The sequence below is a fragment of the Euphorbia lathyris genome, chromosome 5 (assembly GCF_963576675.1).
Source record: "Euphorbia lathyris chromosome 5, ddEupLath1.1, whole genome shotgun sequence".
Taxonomy (NCBI): Eukaryota; Viridiplantae; Streptophyta; class Magnoliopsida; order Malpighiales; family Euphorbiaceae; genus Euphorbia; species Euphorbia lathyris.
The window spans coordinates 48,605,395-48,625,423 of NC_088914.1; the positions used below are offsets into that span (position 1 = coordinate 48,605,395).

General features: G+C 36.1%; 1 protein-coding gene across 1 annotated transcript in view; it reads right to left on the minus strand.

The window, feature by feature from the left end:
• Positions 1–5,990: 5,990 nt before the first annotated feature.
• The window catches only part of LOC136229377 (beta-galactosidase 10), a 33,721-nt gene continuing 19,682 nt past the window's right edge, over positions 5,991–20,029 (minus strand). Inside the window, exons 12-19 of the mRNA XM_066018123.1 lie at positions 13,049–13,245; positions 12,763–12,872; positions 11,221–11,330; positions 9,923–10,030; positions 8,408–8,518; positions 8,100–8,311; positions 7,187–7,508; positions 5,991–6,406 (exon numbers count right to left, since the gene is read on the minus strand). Of these exons, the coding sequence (XP_065874195.1) occupies positions 6,296–6,406; positions 7,187–7,508; positions 8,100–8,311; positions 8,408–8,518; positions 9,923–10,030; positions 11,221–11,330; positions 12,763–12,872; positions 13,049–13,245 (1,281 nt within the window). The 3' untranslated portion in view covers positions 5,991–6,295. The remainder of the gene's footprint in view (positions 6,407–7,186; positions 7,509–8,099; positions 8,312–8,407; positions 8,519–9,922; positions 10,031–11,220; positions 11,331–12,762; positions 12,873–13,048; positions 13,246–20,029) is intronic.

The window sequence follows — 20,029 nt, forward strand, 5'->3', positions numbered from 1 at the left end:
TATTAGTACATAGATACACAATATTGGCTACAAGTAAATAATAACTATGTAAGATATCTTGCCCACTATAGAAGGTCATAATTTTTATGATGTTTAAAATACATATATTATCTTGGGTAATAGTGTGCATTGAAATGCAAAAAGACATTGTTTTTAGCCATTACTAATATGGTTATTCATTACTAAAAAATCATTATGAAAATGATATTTATGTGTAGCCGTAATCTTTATGGTTATGAATGTTACATGTGGTATTATTGAAACAAGCACAACTAAGTTCTATTATGGATTATTTTGACATATAATATTTACATGGTTTTATCCTTTGACTAAGCTCATTCTAGAGTTGAGAACCGATGTGAAGGAATTCCTAAGTTGATTCCAATACGAACTAAAAATTCTATAAATAATCATTACAATAAATGTGAGTGTTTCAGTGGCGCCGCCGGTTTATTTGCCAACATGGCCAATGCAAACAGAGTCTTCTGCTACGAAGTCTTTTCTATGGATCAAGTCATTGATCCCTATGGTAAGTGAATATAGATTTTGTGCCTTATCACAATCTTTTAATAATGGAAAAGATATGGCCCCACTTGCGGAGTTGTTTCAGTACTTACCCATAAGTACAAGGGAATCGCCTATACTGCAACATGGCGAAAAAGCCTTCAGTGGCACGCTGAAAAAGCCTTTAGTGGCATATATATTAGACGTCATTCCAATGAGACAAAAGCTCTATGTGGCGAATGCCTAGATGTCATAAATAAAGTCCTATGTGGCGAATGCTTAGATGCCAAAAATAAAGCCATATGTGGAGAATGCCTAGATGGAAAAAATAAAGCCTGACGGGGCGAATGAAGAAAAGGCCCGATGTGGTGAATGCCAAAGGATGACGAATGAATAAAATAAAGCCCGATGTGGCGAATGAAGAAAAGTCGTGATGTGGCAATTGAAGAAAAAGCCTGATGTGACGAATGAAGAATAAAGCTTGATGTGACGAATGCTAAGAAAGGCAAATGAAAATGGCAAATGCAAAGAATGTCAAAGGAAAAGTGAATTTTTCACAAAGTAGAGATACTTTAAAAAATGAATGAAGCCTAGAGTGACGAATGTAGAATGTATGCTAAAAGCAATAAATATGATATAAGGTTGGCCACCTATCTATACCCTTGACTGGAAACTTACGCTATGCAAAATTGAATGGCGAATGAAAAATGAAATTTTCACAAAAACAAAGTAAAGACACTTTGAAAAATGAGTAAAGGTTAGAAAAACAAGTGCCTAGAGTGTCAAAACCCTAGAAGGGCGAATAAAGCTTAAAATGGTGAGCAAAGCCTAGAGTGGCTCCTCTGACCTAGGGGGGACATCTGATGAAGCAAATGAAAGCTCAACCTAGTAATCGATATGTCGACCCCAATCTTCGACTTCTAACACCCATCGGGCCTAGAGGAATGGCCCACCTCGACGCAAAAGCGTCCACCTCTAGGGGCCTCAAGGTCATTTACTAGCCACCTCTAAGGGTAAACCTATAAGTACCCCCAACACAACACATACAAAGGTAAGTTCTTCTCTCTCTGGCACTTAGACTTTCTCCCTCTACATTATCATTACTAACTTGATCGTCGGAGTGTCTTTAGGGGACTGCTCCCAGTACATGTGGAACTCCTGTAGATAACCAGATCGACTCTTCAACACATTATTTATCATCAAAATAGTTTTTGTTTCCAATTTGTGTTATACTCTAGTTTGGTGTTTTTTTTGCATTTTCTATTTTAGAGTTCAAACCAGAAGACATTCAATGTCTTTCGTAGCGCAGATGGCTACTTTGCTAGATGCATGCTTGCCTAGACAAGGCAGTTTTATTACAACCATTTTTTTTTTGTCTACACTGTAAGCGAAAATCGGTTTTAAAAATATGTGAGGTTTCAATCATGTTTACAGGTAACAATTATAATTTATAGCCTTTATTAATTTATCGCAATAAGTAATATTGTGTTAAGCACGAGATCGAATCACAAAGACTATTTGTTATAATTAGTAAATCTACCTAGGTTGATCTAATCATTTAGAGGGTTGAACAAAGATTTGGGTTTTTGATAATTAACTAAATGAATTAAAGGCAATAACATAACAAAATAAAGCGAACAATTAACAGGGTAGAAGGTGAATTAATGGATGGCACAATCTAGGATGAGGAATCCTTTGATTAAATCCTATGTATGGGTTTAGGGAGCTCAGATTTATGTTTTACCAGTGATTGACGGTAATTGCCCTAATAAGAAAGACAAATGTGTACAAGATTTATCTAACCTATTCACATGCATTCGGGTGACAGCTTGATTAGGCATATACCCTAGTTCATGCAAAGCATTAGGTTCTTTGGCAACTAAGGCTAAAGCCGTAGCCTAGCCACGAGGCCGCACTCCTAGTGGTCTCTAGCGAGGTCAGGTTTACATAGGTTCAACATAGATAATTCCGTGGTCAAGTTCTTATCTATCTATAATCCTATCTTTGTCAGGTTCATAGGCATTAGGCGCAGTTATATGTACAAAGCAGGCTAGTTGATCGTCATCGAGTCTCATTCTAGCAATAATCCTATTTCTGACAATTTCAAGGCATTAAGTATGCATAAACTGATCAATCAAAGGCCCTAGGTCCCTAATCATACATATTCATATAATCAATTTCATCCCCATTCCAAATTGGATGAGAATCAGTTCATAGACAAACCAATCATAGCAATATGGAGTAAAGGAATAATGGAAAACATCTTCAATTGAATATAAAAGTAAAAGATAAAAGGGAAAGAGAGAAATCTAGAACCCGTTTGTCGATTCCGATTTATAAAATAGAAGATCAGCTTCTCCCATCAATTGTTCTTCAATAAATAAAAAGCAAAAATAAATCTAATCTAGAAAGTAGGAAAATAAAACTAAACTAAAAGATAAAACTAATTAATTGTCTACATTGTGAAAGAAGAAGTATGAATTTTCCCAAAGATTAGGATTAGCTCCCTATTTATAGAGTTAGGGAGGAAACCCTAATGCATCAAGGGTGAAAAAGACATTTACATAGTGTTTTTAATGGGCTTCAGGGCCCGAATCCGCGGATTTCAGTAAGGGGGAAGGCGATGGTGCGCCTTTCCCCGCCTCGTCTCGTCGAGACAAGGAGTGTCTCGACGAGACGAGGGCCTATCTCGACGAGACAGGTAATGTCTCGACGAGACAGGTCCTAATTGAGGCGATTTTGCTCCGGCTTTTATCTGTTTAGGTCCCTGGGCTTCCGAAAAGTGCTCTAATGGTCCCTGATGAATCCCAAAAGTGCTCTGACGGTCCCTGAATAGTTTGGAAATGCTCCAATAGGCTTGGGTCTGGTTCGGAAATGCTCGAATAGTCCCTGAAAATCCCTGAAAATACTGATAATGCCATAAATAATGGAAAATACTAATTTTAACTAAAAACTATCAAATTAATACAGAAACTTAACTAAAAGCTAATTAAAACAAACTAAATTAATCCTAAAAACACTATAAAATAGGGAGCTATCAGTATATAAAAATATGATAGAATATGATCATAATTTTAAATATTGGTGTTATTTTCAAGTCAATATGTCAACCTTAATCCAACCTAAAAACATTTCGTGTCAATTCTATACCAACCTAAAAATAACACATTATATACGAAGCTAAATCTAAGCATTAAAATTACGTGTCAATTTCATGTCATGTGTAATTTTACCACCTCTAGATGCACGTGCATAACTAGAAAGAGGTTGCATGGAAGACAAAATGAATGATCCATAAAGGTGAAGAAGAAAAGAGCAAGAAAGTGAGAGAGAATGAGAGGAAAAGAGGTATGCAAGTAGTGGCGAATACAAGATTGTTCCGTTCGGGGAGACGATTTTACACGTAAAGTGAAAAAAAAAATTGGGCTAAATTAAACTTGTTCAAATTTTTATCGTATATATATATATATATATATATATATATATATATATATATATATATATATATATATATACGTGTTTTAATCAGAGTGGTCAATGACCAATTTTTAAGTACCAATGTAAAACTTTTCAAAATTAAATTATATTGTATTTAAGATTCTTAACATGTAAAAAAATTGTGTCTAATAGAAAAAGAGGATTTAGGGGAGAGCCTAATAAGCAAAAAAAAAAAAAAAAAATTGGATTTAAGAAGGACCTAACAAGCTAAAAACAATTAAAAATTTGGATTCAAGGAGAGCCTAACAGACAAAAAAAAAAAAAAAATTGGAATTTTGGATTTAAAGAGAGTCTAACAGGACCTGGACTAATTTTGAAAAAAGAGCGGCTGACATAGCTTAACAGTATCTGCACTTACAAAGAGAGCAGCTATGAATGCTAAACATTTCTCTTCCCACGGGGTGAGATTTTGTCTCTCCCTCTCCAACTCTCTTTCTCTCTCTCTGTGTGCGCGCGCGTGTGTGTCTGAGCTTGAGCCTATCAGTATATAAAAATATGATAGAATATGATCATAATTTTAAATATTCGTGTTATTTTCAAGTCAACATGTCAACCTTAATCCAACCTATAAACATTTCATGTCAATTCTGTACCAACTTAAAAATAACACATTATATACGAAGCTAAATCTAAACATTAAAATTACGTGTCAATTTCATGTCATGTGTAATTTTATCACCTCTAGATGCACGTGCATAACTAGAAAGAGGTTGCATGGAAGACAAAATGAATGATCCATAAAGGTGAAGAAGAAAAGAGCAAGAAAGTGCGAGAGAATGAGAGGAAAAGAGGTATGCAGGTAGTGGCGAATACAAGATTGTTCAGTTGGGGGAGACGATTTTACTCGTAAAGTGAAAACAAAAAATTGGGCTAAATTAAACTTGTTCAAATTTTTATCGTATGTATATATATATATATATATATATATATATATATATATATATATATATATATACGTGTTTTAATCAGAGTGGTCAAGGACCAATTTTTAAGTACCAATGTAAAACTTTTCAAAATTAAGTTATATTGTATTTAAGATTCTTAACATGTAAAAAAATTGTGTCCAATAGAAAAAAAGGATTTAGAGGAGGGCCCAATAAGCGAAAAAAAATAGAAATTTGGATTTAAGAAGGACCTAACAAGCTAAAAAAATTTAGATTCCAGGAGAGCCTAACAGACCAAAAAAAATTGGAATTTTGGATTTAAAGAGAGTCTAACAGGAGCTGGACTAATTTTGAAAAAAGAACGGCCGAAACCACCACAACCTCAAATTTCGTGAACAAAGAAGGACCGAAACTTCTCGTAGTCATAGTAATTCCAACGGCCGCCCCTGTATGCGGATAAATTGGATCTTTTCTATTTAATGGAGAAGAGAGGTATACGGGTAAATTGAACTTTTTCTATTTAAATGGATTCCATATTTTAAATTCAAAAGTATTAAATGTTTATATGGCATGGGTAATTGGTAGTAATAGGTTATATGTTACACAATGGTGACACATCTAAGAGCATCATGAATGCATTAACTTTTCAATCATTTAATACACATTATTATAATTGTGGGATCCTTTAAATAAATTCTATTTCATTAAACTATTCTTTCTAATGCATTAACCTCTTAACTACTTAATCATACAAAACACAAATAATATATTCTATTAGTTTTAGATAATAAAAAAAAAAAAAACTACCAACAATAGCACAAAAGCTGTGCTGGCAATTTATTGGCTATCAATAGGCTTTTTGGCTCTCAACCAACCGGTTGATACTCCTCAACCTGTTGGTGATGAATTTTTTCCTTTAACTCTCATAATGGAGAGGTTAATGGATGGAGTGCTAATAAACTTTTCATTAGACTCCATTGAAAATGCTCTATATTTTTAAGTGTAAAATTGAAAGTGAGCTACTAAAATGTTAAACAAGCTAAAGATTAGATACCATAAATAGCAATATAAGGAACACTAACCAACAACTGAAGCAAACAAACCTGAAATCAATTAACATAGAGTTAGATTGAAATTATAAGAGTAGTTTGCATACTTCTTTGAAATTTTTCTTTTCTTTAAAAGGTGAAGCCGTGTAACCATCAATTAATATGAATCCCTTGAGTAGTGGTTACGTTTTCTGCTACATTAACTATACCTCAATTAAGAATGGATAACAACAGTCTTTCCTGCTACATAATGGGGAAGAAAGAAAAAGAAAAAAGACAAAATGAAAGTCCTTGCATTCTCTACCTATTTCTGTTTTAGGCTTAATGTTCCACTTGAAACTGGAAACTACGATGCTAAGCTCAGCTGCACACTGCTTCAACAGCAAGTTTCTTGGTTGTGCCATGGCAGAAACCCCGGCTGAAGTTCTCTTCTGACACTTCTATGGCACACTCATTTTTATTTAAGCACATCTGAAATATTTCAATCCAATTCAAGATCAATGTAACTATTCTCATTAAACCTATATAGAAAATAGGGATACAGCCCAAATTTACCATTGGGGAAGATCAATTTTACTTGTATCATTTACAACATACTGTCAGATATTAATATGAATTCGGCCTTAACTATGAGCCTAAGTTATTAGATCAATTGGTTCCATAATATGGTATCAGAGTCTCAAGGGTTCGATTCCTGACAATCTTATTTGTTGATTTAATTTCAAGACATGGTAAAATGGGTATGTGTTGTGCACGCTTCAAGCCTAGTGGGCATTTGCATGTGGAGATGGGTCAAATAGTAATATGAATTGCCCCTTAACTATGAGTTGTTAGTTCAATTGGTTCCATGACATACCGGTCATAGAACCCTATCTCAACCCATTTTCAAAGTAAATACTGACAAAAGTTGATGGGAATGATATTTTAGTTTAGAGAGATAAAGCTTCGAAATCGGTGGTTCCATGGAAACCATTTTGATTCTTGAACTTTTCCATATTGAGATCTACCATTAGTTATTTTGAGGTCGTCAACAACTAAAAGGAGCCATAAAGAAAGTAAAGGGCAAAGTTCAGGGTTTTTTGTGTGAGAGGCCATGGGTGTGATTTATCCCAACAATGGGTTGTTTTGAAATTGATCTTCCCAAATAACCTAAGAACAAAATTGGTCCTTGTCCCTAGAAGTAATAGGCTTGTACCTAATACAAAAACCAGAGTAATACAAGTACAACAAGAAAAAAGCTTTGGAGTTTACCTTCTCAACCACATCAATGGATTTAGGATCATGGCATTCTCCTTGTTTGTAGGATCCACATGTTCCGGTAGGAGATCCAAAACTAGCAAACTTTATCGTAGATATACGGCTATATTTTGGGCACTTGAGATGGACAGAGGCCTTGTCACTGGCTCTCTGGAATTGTTCAAGATTAGTAACCGCATAATCCTCAGCAGCATGGGCACACACACCAGAAATTTTCCTTCTTGAGAATTTAATTTTTGTTGGATCTCCACCTTTCTCCTCAAAGATCACCAGAACATTTCCAGATGGCTTGAACCAAGACCGTGGAACATGGTACCTAGGCAACACAACAACTACATCACACTTGCTGCTTCTAATAATCGGTATTGTATATGGAAATGGAAATTCAACTTTGAATATGCAAACACAGTACACTACTACAATATATAAAGGAAATAATAAAAGCTCTTCATGGTGAATAAATAGTTTCTACAGTTAATGATATTTTCATGAGCTCTAAGCTGGTGGATTTCACTATGGGAGGTCCAACTCTCTTTAATTTTTCAAGTGACTGGAGTAAGTTGCTGCCAAACATCTTCCTCCGGGTGGCACAAGTATTTTACATGTATTGTTCTTTCTAGTTTTATGTATAACTTCATATTCCAACTGCGGTACTAGATTGAGATTTAATTAATAACTTATTTATGTGTGCCAAGGATTTAAAATTTAAATTGAGTAGAATGCATGCTATGTATGACATCATGGTAATTAAGGCTTGCTACGGGGATTTTGGTCGCCCTAAGCTTACCCATTCCCAGAGTCAGTCACGATCTAGGGGATGGTGTCGTGTCAAAGTTGGTACAGATGCCCAAGTGTCAATGTAATTCTAAAAATCCATTTAAGCACTTAAATATAGTTTTCAGTTTACCATCTTTGTGATGGTTCTCCACATCCAGTTCTGCACTTGTCTGGCATAAACTTGCCTCTGTAGTCACATTCTTGGACACACTTCTCATGTATAGAGCTTTTTCTCGGCCAGTATCTTCCAATTTCTTCTCCATTCAACCAAGCTAGACCTTTGCCCATATGAAGCATGTCCAGCCCGATAGGTTCATCACCTGGTGGTGGATCCACAACAACCTGAGAATTTAAAATCATTTAAGATTGGAAAAAGAAACAAGAAGTCTGTTGCAGAGAGCAATAATTTCGAATATTTTAGCATCCAGAAAGCAATACCTTGTACCATGTCAATGGTTGATTTTTTGGTGCTTTTGAGGTTGCAACCCAATGGGCATTCTCCACTTTATCAGGGCTGTATAAACCAAGCTTTTCTCCTCGCAATCCAATCTAACAGCAGCAGGATGAAAACAAAAAGTAAGTTTTTCTGCTCTTTTAAGCATTACCTATGATTATCTTCACAATTCAGCTTTATATGATTCTAAACCCCGTAAGGGCCATATGCTGAAAGTTCACTCTCTTAGTTTCCTTTGGTTATTCTTGACCGATAACTAATTGTATGCAACAAAGGAACTTTTTTGTTTAACGAAAATAAAGTTGAATACCCACAAAACTGAAGGGCTCTCTGGCTCTATATAGTAAAAGAAAACGCCAGTTTTCAAGAAATTAGGAACCTGGAAATTGGGATATGGTGTTTAATTTTAAAATAGGGTAAAAATTTTATTAGTCCTCTCTTTTTTACGTAACATACTGTTTAGTCTCCCTATTTTGAAGAACACATTATAAGGTCCCTATCTTTATAACTATTAACCTTTTGGTCCTTCTGTCTATTTCTTTTTAGATTTTTAACCGTTATATTCAGCATAAACAGGCATAAAGAAAATAACAGAGTAACAGATCCATTTTGTATCGCACCATGGCTGTTCTGAAAGCTAAGGTATGTTTGGTTAAAAATCTAAAAGAATAGACAAAAGGACCAAAGGGTTAATGATGATAAAAGATAGGGACCTTATAATTGTTTTTCAAAGTAGGGAGACCAAACAGTATGTTACGTAAAAAAGTGGGGACTAATAAATTATGTACCCTTTAAAATATTTTAGCCTTGGAAGTTAATCATAAGTTTTTTCGTATTCATAAGCAGTTCACTTTGATAAATAAATTTAGTACGTAACCTTATGTAATATCTTATATTAGTATCTGAAGTGTCAATCTAGTGTAATATCATGTAATATTATGACAAGTCAGATCATAATAATCCTAGAAATAATCCCATTTATTTGAGAATGTCCTTTTCCGAAATGAAAAAAATCAAAATTCATCTATTGTGAATTCAAATCACAATAAATGCAACATTTATTCACAAGATTTAAGTTGATTTTCAAAAAAGAAAAATCAAATCAAGAGGATTATCCAATTTTACTGTCAGAATGATTTATATTTCCAACCCCTGAAGAAGTTCTAATTAAAAATACATTTTACTGTGTATATACATATACCATTTCATGCATATAAACAAAGACTCATTTATTTATAAGCCTCGATGGTACCCATTCATAATAGTCCAAGGACCAAACATAACATGATAAAATATTCTGTACTCAACATTAATATATATAATAGCTTAAGCCTTGAATGCAATACAATAAAACTATTGGGATTCAGTAGGAACAAATGCAAAGCTTTCGAGAGCCAAATTCCATAAACGTTCAATATGTATTTAAATGATTAAGATTAAACAGATATTCTATCACAGACACGTGCATGCACACACATATATAAGGGCAATGTGATTACCTTATAAGTCCAATTAGACTTGGACAAGTCCACGATTCCATTGTTAAATCCATCAACCTTGACACTTGTTAGTCCAGCTCCTATCCATTCATAGTGTGGGCCAGCATTCTGAAAAGAAAAAGTAAGGAAAATATGCAGGCAGTTAAAATGATGTATGCTTTGGGAGACATGTAGCAAGGAGGACAGAGCTACTAAGCAGAAGTTCATAATTGTTCAAGATAATGTATCAAGCAGTCTGAACTGCTTCACAAATAAAATACATCTAAACCTCAGTTGTTAGTAATGTTAAAGGTCTAGTTTATTGATAGCCAGACTCGTATAGGGGTAGAAGAATCCTACAATTAATCTTCAACTATTGGGAATTAAACCATCAATCCCTGCATTTGTAAAACTACATTATGACGTCCTCCATTATTATTTCCGCCATACAGGTTCTTCCATTGGTTCCTTTGCAAATTTTGTCGTTAGATTTGTGTTGAGATACGAAAGTGCATTCAAAAGCTTACAAAATGATTTGGGTAAATACATACACTAGTCCTTCATTTGTGTAAGCTTGACATTTTAATATATTCACACCAATTTACCAGAAAAATTGTAAAGAAACCGATGGATGGACTTTACAGTATGACAAACACAAATGCAGAGGACGTTATATTGTCTTTTTATAAATGTAGGGATTGACTAGTATAATTTGTCATACCGAGGGATTAATAATTGTTTACCCAAATCAAAGTACTTCTTAAATATAGGTATGCATGTTACAAGAAAATGAAACATGAATTTCAAACAATCTAAATTAGTGGCAAATAATGACTGCCAAGTTCCATCAGACATTCACATGTCAGTACTATATCTGATACAAGTATTCTAACTTGCAGAATCACCAGCACTCAAGAAGCCAGGCAGCATATAAAAAAAACAAAGAATGCATCTTGTACAGTGCCTTATGCCCTAAATTTCACTTCAAATTGAGATATAAAAAATAAAATAAAAAAGATGATTCAATTTCCAGCATGAGCTGTTAGACTGTGAAGAAATGGCGAAACTAATACCTGTAACTGCACAACCAAATGGGGACTCTAATTTTTTTAAAGCGAGTCTAGGGAATGATTAAAAATCTAAATATTTAATGTTTTAAACCGGGATTCAAATGCAATATAAGTAGGAAGCTGAAGTTGACCATGTCTGTACCATACAATATGATGACACTAGAAAGATCCAGCAAACACAAGTTCACATAATTTTGTTTTTATTTAAAAAAGAAAAAGGAAGAAGTATCAATTGGAAGAATAGCTCACCTGTAAGCCAACAGTCATACTCAGGAGAGCAATTTCATTCTTCCCTGCCTTGAGACGTATAGATTTCTTAAATTTGAAGGGTGGATGAGTGCCATTTCCAGATGCGCTACCTGAACACATGCATATAAACAAAAGATTGTAGCTAAGTTCATACATAATTCATGAAAAGAAAACTTGAAGACCGCGATGTCATGAACAGAATACAAAGTGAAAGAGCATCAAAGAACTGAATTAATGCTGCAGAAAGTATATAATAAATCATGGTAAATATTCTTCCTCTGTGTTAAGTTCAAAGCAATTATTCTTAGTTAAAGTTATTCTGACCCTCCGATCTAGTTATGGCTTACTGAAAATTATTTTATTTGTCTGCTTTTTTTTTTTTTTGAACCTACGGTGACTTAAATACAAAGGCTCATTTAGAGAGCCCCCTTCGATCTTTTGAAACTACTTGCTTTCTTTCCTCTTTATTTCTTTAATTCAACATAAATAGTACACAGGGGCTTCTTGTTGTGACATGTGCTAAAACAGTTATCAAAAGTCTCTGGCAGTTTTATTACAAAATAAAGAACTCAGGGGACATAGGAAGATAACTGATAAATTTACGAAGTACAAGAACACAAACTAATACTCCCTCCGATCTTCAATAGATGTAGTTTAAGGTTTCACCAAAACCAATAAATATATAGATTAGACTATTAAAATGACTAATTTACTTCCAATACTTCTCTCCTAAAACTCTACTTTATATGCAAAAATTCCTTTTCTTATTAAATATTATGCCTTAATTTTGAAGTATTTGCATTAATTACTAACCCTCAACGTGCATTGATAATATAACACGTCATATAAAAAAGAAAAAAATTGATAATCCTAAAACCACATCTATTAGAGACTGGAGGGAGTAATAATTGACTTATTTCATGGGGCTGCTGGTATATAACATTCTCAGAATAAACAGTTTACAGGACTGCAAGGTTACACTCTTGGGTGACCATAACAACATTGATTCGTCAACTCTGTTACCATCATTTTCCTATTCGATTTACTGTTCAATAAATAGCTGACAAACAGTCATATTGGTTGCAGTGTCCTTTGAAAGAATTCCTTACGGCCTACATATTTCCTAAGTAGATCCTAAATAGACAATTCCGACCAAATTTGAACAGTAACAAACTGAGATTACCCGCTAAGGAATCTACTATAGACCTAAAGTGAAATAGCTCAACTGTCAACATTTTTAAGTCTCTCTGCCATGCATTTGTCAGAAAAAGAGTTTTACACCCCTACAGACCAACAGAATTACAACTCCGGACAAAATGCCTAACCATTGGTATAGAAAATATTCATATAATAACATTACCAATCCAGGGCTACTTATCAGGTTGTACAACATTAACAAGCTCTAAACAAGAAATAAAAAATATTTAACTGGTAAAAAATTCTTCGCAGATTTGCCTTTGATCTACTCATATTACAAGAACTAGATTGATATAAAAATGGAATCAAGGCCAAAATAAGAATATAGGAATACAAGCTAATAACCTTGAAATTCCTGATTCACAAAAGCATGGAGAGCATGACCCTGTGACTCCACTAGGAGAACTGGCTCGCTTCCCTTTTTCAAGAACTCTTCACCTTCCCCAACTAGAATACTGACATTGAAGGATACTACTAGAATTCAAATTGATATAACAAAACAGCACCTTGAAATATTCATTTGTCCTGCTAGTTAATTACATTTGCCCAAGAAAAAAAAAAATGCTACTATAGACGAAATATTTTCAAACAAATAATAAATTGCATTAATTATCAATGGAGATGGACCAACCTTGTTGTATACCAGAGGTAGTCAGTAGTATCTTTTGTAGTATTGATGTGATCTACTAAGACATTTTTGGCAAAATCAGGACTTCCCCAAATCCCAGCCTTCTCCAAAAAAAATTGCCATTTAAGAGCTTTTGAGCCTTTTTCTGATGATTGCAAGTTCCCAGGTAGCATTTCAACAACAGATGTCTGAGAATTTACCTGTTAATGTTTCCATGCCATAGTACAAGGACAACCTCAGAAAAAGAATATGATGGGATAAAGGTCAGGTTTATTAAATGCATATGTTTGATTTATTTTTTATTCAAATTTTGACGTGTTGATGTTTACAGCAGATAATAATTCTCAGTATTATTAATACATAAACTACACAGGTTTTTATATCCTCAACTATACAAGTCTAATTTATAACCACAACTGTAATACAGGAAATACACTTTGACTAGGACAATACAAACTCCTAACCGATATACTCATGTGGTTTCGGTTTAATGACCAAACCGACTCCTATCCTCATTACTCCCCCTCAAGCTGAATAGGGCGGGCACGAACTGCCAGCTTGTCTCTTAATAACTGAAACCGACTCAAATGTCCGCTGTTTGGTCCTCCGTGGAAATGTATCAAACAACCAAGGCCTTAGATCGTACCTTGTCCCGAACAAAACTAAAATCAATCTCCAAGTGCTTTGTCGAATTATGGAACACATGATTAGCTGTCAAATAAATAGCACTAATATTATCACACCAAAGGATCGGTTGACGAGAGATAGGAAACCCAATTTCCTGAATTAACATGTGTAGCCAACTAACCTCCGATGTGGCAGAAGCAAGGGCCCCATATTCTGCCTCAGTAGATGAGCAGGAAACAGTACCCTGCTTCCTAGAAGACCAAGACACCAAATTCGGACCTAAAAACACTGCATAACCACCGGTCGACTTCCGACTGTCACGATCTCCTCCTCAATCTGCATCCGAATAGCAATGCAAGTGAGACACGGGTCTTGCAATAAAGCTAATTCCATGTGAGGCTGTCCCTTGCAGATAAGGCAAAATGCATGCATGAATTGTGAAAACTTATTAACAGCAAATGAAATATCTGGGCGAGTGAAGGTCAAATACTGCAAGCTACCAGCAATGTTGCGATACATAGACGGATCATCAAACAAATCAGTAGAGTAGAATCGGCCTGGAGATGCTCAGTCGAGTTCGCAAGGCTAGAGATCAACCTACAGTCTACCATATGTGCTTTAGTCAAAATAGATTGAGCATACTTGGATTCATGTAGCAATAACCAAGTTTTTGCCCATGTAGCCTCAAACCCAAAAAATAATGCAAGGTGTCCAAATTTCGAATGGAAAAATTCATTTCTAGGAACGAGTTCAACTGTGCAATCATATCAAAATGTTCCATGTGACGAGCAAGTCATTGGCATAAATAAGACAATAGAGACGAACCATACCCGATATCAAGAAATAAAGCGATGTATCCGTTTTAGATCTAACAAAACCAAACTGAAGAAGTTTCGACGTAAGTTTCTCATGCCACATATGAGGCGATTGCTTCAACCCATACAAAGATTTGTGCAACTTACACACCAATTGAGGACAAAGAGAGTCAACAAACCCTGAGGGTTGTACCATCTAGACATCCTCATGAAGATCACCATGCAAAAAAAAGCATTCGAGACATCAAGTTGCACAACTTGTCAATGATGATTAATTGCAAAAGACAAAATTAACCGAATAGTCGTAGGTTTGACAACTGGGCTGAAGGTATCAATGTAATCAATGTCGGGCCTCTAGTGAAACCCCTTAGCAACCAAACGTGTTTTTATATCGTTCAATCTTCCCATCCGCCATTGTCTTTGTCTTAAAAAGCCATCCATTGTCAATTAAATTTGCCCCAGGTGGTAAAGAAACAAGACTTTATGTACCGTTAGTGAGAAGAGCATTATACTCCTCTGCAATAGCTTTCCTCCAATGTTTAGACTTGGTGGTTGCAAATACGTAGACGCGTCAGGTTTGGGGCTTATAAACCCCATCCTTTGCACGAGTGATCATCAGACGACCAGGCGGATCAGTCAGAGGCATAACAGTGGCAGGAGGGGATACGTAGTAGGCAACAGGATGTTAGCAGTCGAAGTGGACTTGTTCGTTGATGCACCCGCGCTAGACACTGATTCTGATGCTGACGCTATGTCCGACGATGAGATTGGTTTGGCGAGCGGAATTGGGGTCATAGGAGAAGCTGACTGGTCAAAGAAAATTAGATGATAAGTAACCTGAGGTTCTTGCAAAAGTGGCGTAGGGTCATGGACATTCCATGCACACCGATTGAGAGCATCAAAAGGAAAATCCTCCTCAACAAAAATAACATGACGTGAGATGTACGTTTTGGAAGACACGGGATCTGAACAACGAAACCACTTGTAAAATTTACTATATCCCAAAAAGTCACATTTAGTAGACCAAGAGCTAATTTGTGTGATGCATAAGGATGAAACCAAGGATAACATAAACACCCAAATACACGCAGTTGAGAATAGTCTAGCAAATTACCAAATTATTTACAATATGGAATCTCAAAATCAATGGTGGATGCAGGCAAGCGGTTAATAACATAAACAACAGTGTCAAAAGCAAAGGACAAAAAACGGTGGAAGGCGAGCATGCTTAAGCACAACTAGTCCAGTTTCAACAATTTGTCTATGTTTATGTTCAACACAACCATTTTGCTCAGTGGTGTAAGGACACGATGATAGCTGAACAATGTCATTCAACAACAACAACAACAAAGCCTTAGTCCCGAAATGATTCGGGGTCGGCTAACATGAACCATCATATAAAACCGTGAAATCAAGTCGTGTCAGCGACACAAATTCGCTCCCTCCACTCCGTCCTATCCACTACCATATTTTCCTCAATTCCCAGTAAACTCATATCACTCTCGATCACCCTCCTCCAAGTTTGCTTAGGTATTCCCCTACCCCTCACCCCTACATCCCTTTGCCACTCTTCGGTTCTCCTAACCGGCGCATCAAGCGCTCTACGTCTCACATGGCCAAACCACCTTAGTCGGTTTTCTCTCATTTTATTCTCAATAGATGTGACCCCTAGTTTTGTCCTAATTATTTCATTACTCACCCGATCCTTTCTCGTATGACCACACATCCATCTCAACATGCGCATCTCCGCCACCGACATCTTATGGATGTGACAGTGTTTCACTGCCCAACACTCCATACCATATAACAATGCTGGTCTAATTGCCGTCCGGTAGAATTTTCCCTTCAATCTATTAGGCATGTCGGGGTCACAAAGGAAACCCGTAGCACTCTTCCACTTCGACCAACTAGCTTTAATCCTATGAGCAACATCTCCATCTACTTCTCCATCCGTTTGAATAATCGATCCTAAATACCGGAAGCAATCCGAGGCCTGAACAACTCTCCCATCTAGGGTGATTGTCCCTGCCTCCCTACTCCTATGGCCGCTAAACTTACACTCCAAATATTCTGTCTTACTTCGGCTCAACTTAAAGCCTCTAGATTCTAGAGTTTGTCTCCATAGTTCCAACTTCCTCTCCACTCCTTTCGTCTCATCAACCAACACAATATCATCTGCAAACAGCATGCACCATGATATACCATCTTGAAGTGAACTTGTTAGTTCATCCATAACGATGGCAAAAAGAAATGGGCTTAGTGCGGAACCTTGATGCACTCCAATCGTAATAGGGAACTCTTCAGTCTTCCCAACACTAGTACGTACACTCGTGCATGCTCCCTCATACATGTCCTTTATCGGAAAAATATTTGGTTCAGGCCCTAAATTGCCCACCGCAGTCAGACTGAAAAGTTTTAATAGGAAGCCCAAAATATTTCTCAATGACCATGCGAAAACTTACAAACACATCAAATACCTCAGATTTCTTTTTCAACACGTAAATCCATGTATATTTCGTATAATGATAAAAAAAAGAGAACATAATACGAATAGCCATCAAACGATTTAATTTTAGCAGGACCCGAACAAATTAACTCAAGAGGTTGTGTAGCAACAAATGAAGAATGAACAAATGGCAATTTATGGCTTTTGCTAATGGAACACGCATTACATAAAGAGAAACTTTTATTATCAAGGAAACAATAATATTGGAGTTTATTAATTTCTCAACGATCGGAACATCAGCATGGCCTAAACGTGCATGCAACGTTGATAAATGCAACTAAATTGATCTGAAGAAGATGTAGGAAGATAGTAGAGTCCATCTTTACTCTACCCCTTGAGGAGTATGTTCTTCGTTGCCAAATCCTTAATAACAAAAGAGTCATCAAAGAATTCCACATAAATATTGTTAGAAGCTATTAAAGATCGAATGGAAATTAAGTTCTGCTTTGCAGAAGGAACATGTAATACATCCCTAAAATCTAATGTTTTACCATTAAGGGGAAATTGAAAACCCACCGAACTAATAGAAAGTTTAGAATCATTACTAATTGTAACTTCCTCGGGATCAGTATACTCAGTGTGAATGGCTAGATTTTCCAAATTTGATGTGAGATGGTGTGTAGCACCGGAGTCCATGATCCATGACTGAGCAAGCTGATTTGCTGAGTAGCATATTCTACTGCCGATTCTGCATGGTTCGATGATCTTGATTATAGACAGGCGAGGAACAATTTCTGGCAATTTGGCCTTTACTCTTGCAATTGTAGCATGTAACATTATTGGTGTCTGCTGGAACAAACTGCATGCCCCGATTCTGCCCACCATTAATCTGCGCAGAATTACGCTGCTGTGATGCATAGAAGAGCTGATTTGATCATAAGATATTGATTAAAGTCGAGCCTCTAAAGCTCTAACATAAGGGCGATAAGTAGGGCCCAGACCAGGGAGAATGCAATCAATAAAATCATCCATTTGCATCGGATGTTGAAGAACAGCCAGACTATCAAACATTGATTTAGCTTTTTGCATGTACACCGGAATAGGTTCGGAAGCATGGTGCAGATTCATCAACTGATGTCTAAGAAAGCGAACTTGTGGCCGAGATCCTTGAGAGAAGCTATCACGGAGGTGTTGCCAAGCCTCACGTGCACACGTTGCGCCTACCAGGGTTGGGAGGAGTGATTAATCCACAGACTGAAAAATCACGGAGTGAACTTGTTTGTCTTGTTGTTTCCATACAACAAAATCAGCACAATCAGAAGGAGGAGCCGCCGCAGTTCCATCAACATGGTTAAACAGTCTACATTCTTCCGGGGTTAACTCCATCTGAGTTTCCACAACACAAAATTTGTAGAATCTAGCTTTACCGTCAAGCTATGTGATAAATTAGGCATGAACAAACCTAGGAGAACAGAAGAAGAGGAGTTCGTCCCATTCGAGTTCATCGGGCCATGGGAAGAAAATGAATTCGAAGAAACGGTGCTCATACTTTTGGTTTTGGTGATTAAACCCTAGAAAAGCTCTCATACCATATAGCAGATAATAATTCTCATATTATTGCTTAATCAAATACGTAAACTACACAGGTATTTATATCGTCAACTATACAAGTCTAATTTATAACCACTACTTGAAATACACTTTGACTAGGACTGTACAAACTCCTTACTGATATACTCGTGTGGTTTCGGTTTAATGACTAAACCGACTCCTATCCTCATTAATGTTCTAATTTGATGATCATTTCAAATTCATTTTTCCTTTTTTTCGGATGGATCATTGTTGGCTAGTATGCAGAAAATTTGAGGCTGAAATTTTATTTATAATTTCTTTTTAGTTGAACTCCTAATTCATTTCCCATTGTATATCACAGCCTTGCCTAACAATCTGACATGTATGCTTATCAGAAATATGTGCGTGTGTGTTATAGTAATGTGAAATGACTACCAAGTCTTATACAAAACCATCTAGCGCCATTGACTCATTCATACCCAAGTTGGCATAAGAGAAGAAGGCTAAAAACACATGAATTTTGCATTTATATGAAGGAATGTCCAATATTGAACTCACAACCAGAGTTGCAACTAAGCTCATAAACTGAGCATCAAAACCAGGCTTTACCCAGTAGTAGTTGTTTTCAATGTCAAAATCCAATATATTCAAGTGTTCTATGCCTGCCCCAAGGGACTGGTCAGGCAGTAATCAGCTAATGTTTAAAGGTGCACGTTCCAGGTTCGAACTTCAGCTAATATTTAAAGGTGGATGTTCCAGGTTCAAACTTTGGGGAGGTACAAGATAAAAAAATTTGATTTGGAAAAGTCCACTCTCCTACCTTTTTTAAGCAAAAAAAAAAAATAAACATTTCCATGCCTTTTTTTTTTACCTCCAATGTCTCAAAGTCCACCCATTTTTTCACCTAATCGTACGTCTTTTTTTTTCTGTTAGTTTCTTTTTTCTCCAGATTTTGCTTTGGCCTTTAGGTTTATGTTATCTATTAAAGATACTTAATCATTCTTAGGGATTTTGCCCATCAACTTAAGCTTCTGCTTGAGTGGTTCTTTACCTAAAAGGTCTAAAGTTCAAATCTTAGCGACCCCTTTATAATTAAGATTTTAACACAGAATAGATAGATCTATGACTGTACATGCTTCAAGCCTATCAGATATTAATATGAATTGGGTCTTAACTATCAGCTTAAACTTTTGGTTCAATTTCCATGACATGGTATCATAGCCTCTTAGACCACGTGATCAAAATTCGAATCCCGGAAACCCCATTTGTTGAGTTAATTTCAACACATGGTAAGATGGCCTGTATTGTACACGCTTCAAGACCAATGGGCATTCACGTGTGGGTTGTCAGATATTAATATGAATTGGACCGTAACTATCAGCTTAAGTTGTTGGTTCAACTATTTCCATGACAAAGCCCAAAAAGTATTCACGTGCACGGGTGTGCTAAAAAATAATAGAACCATTCTTGGAGCCTTCACCTATCAGCTTAAGCTTTTGGGTTGAGTGGTTCTGAGATGATATA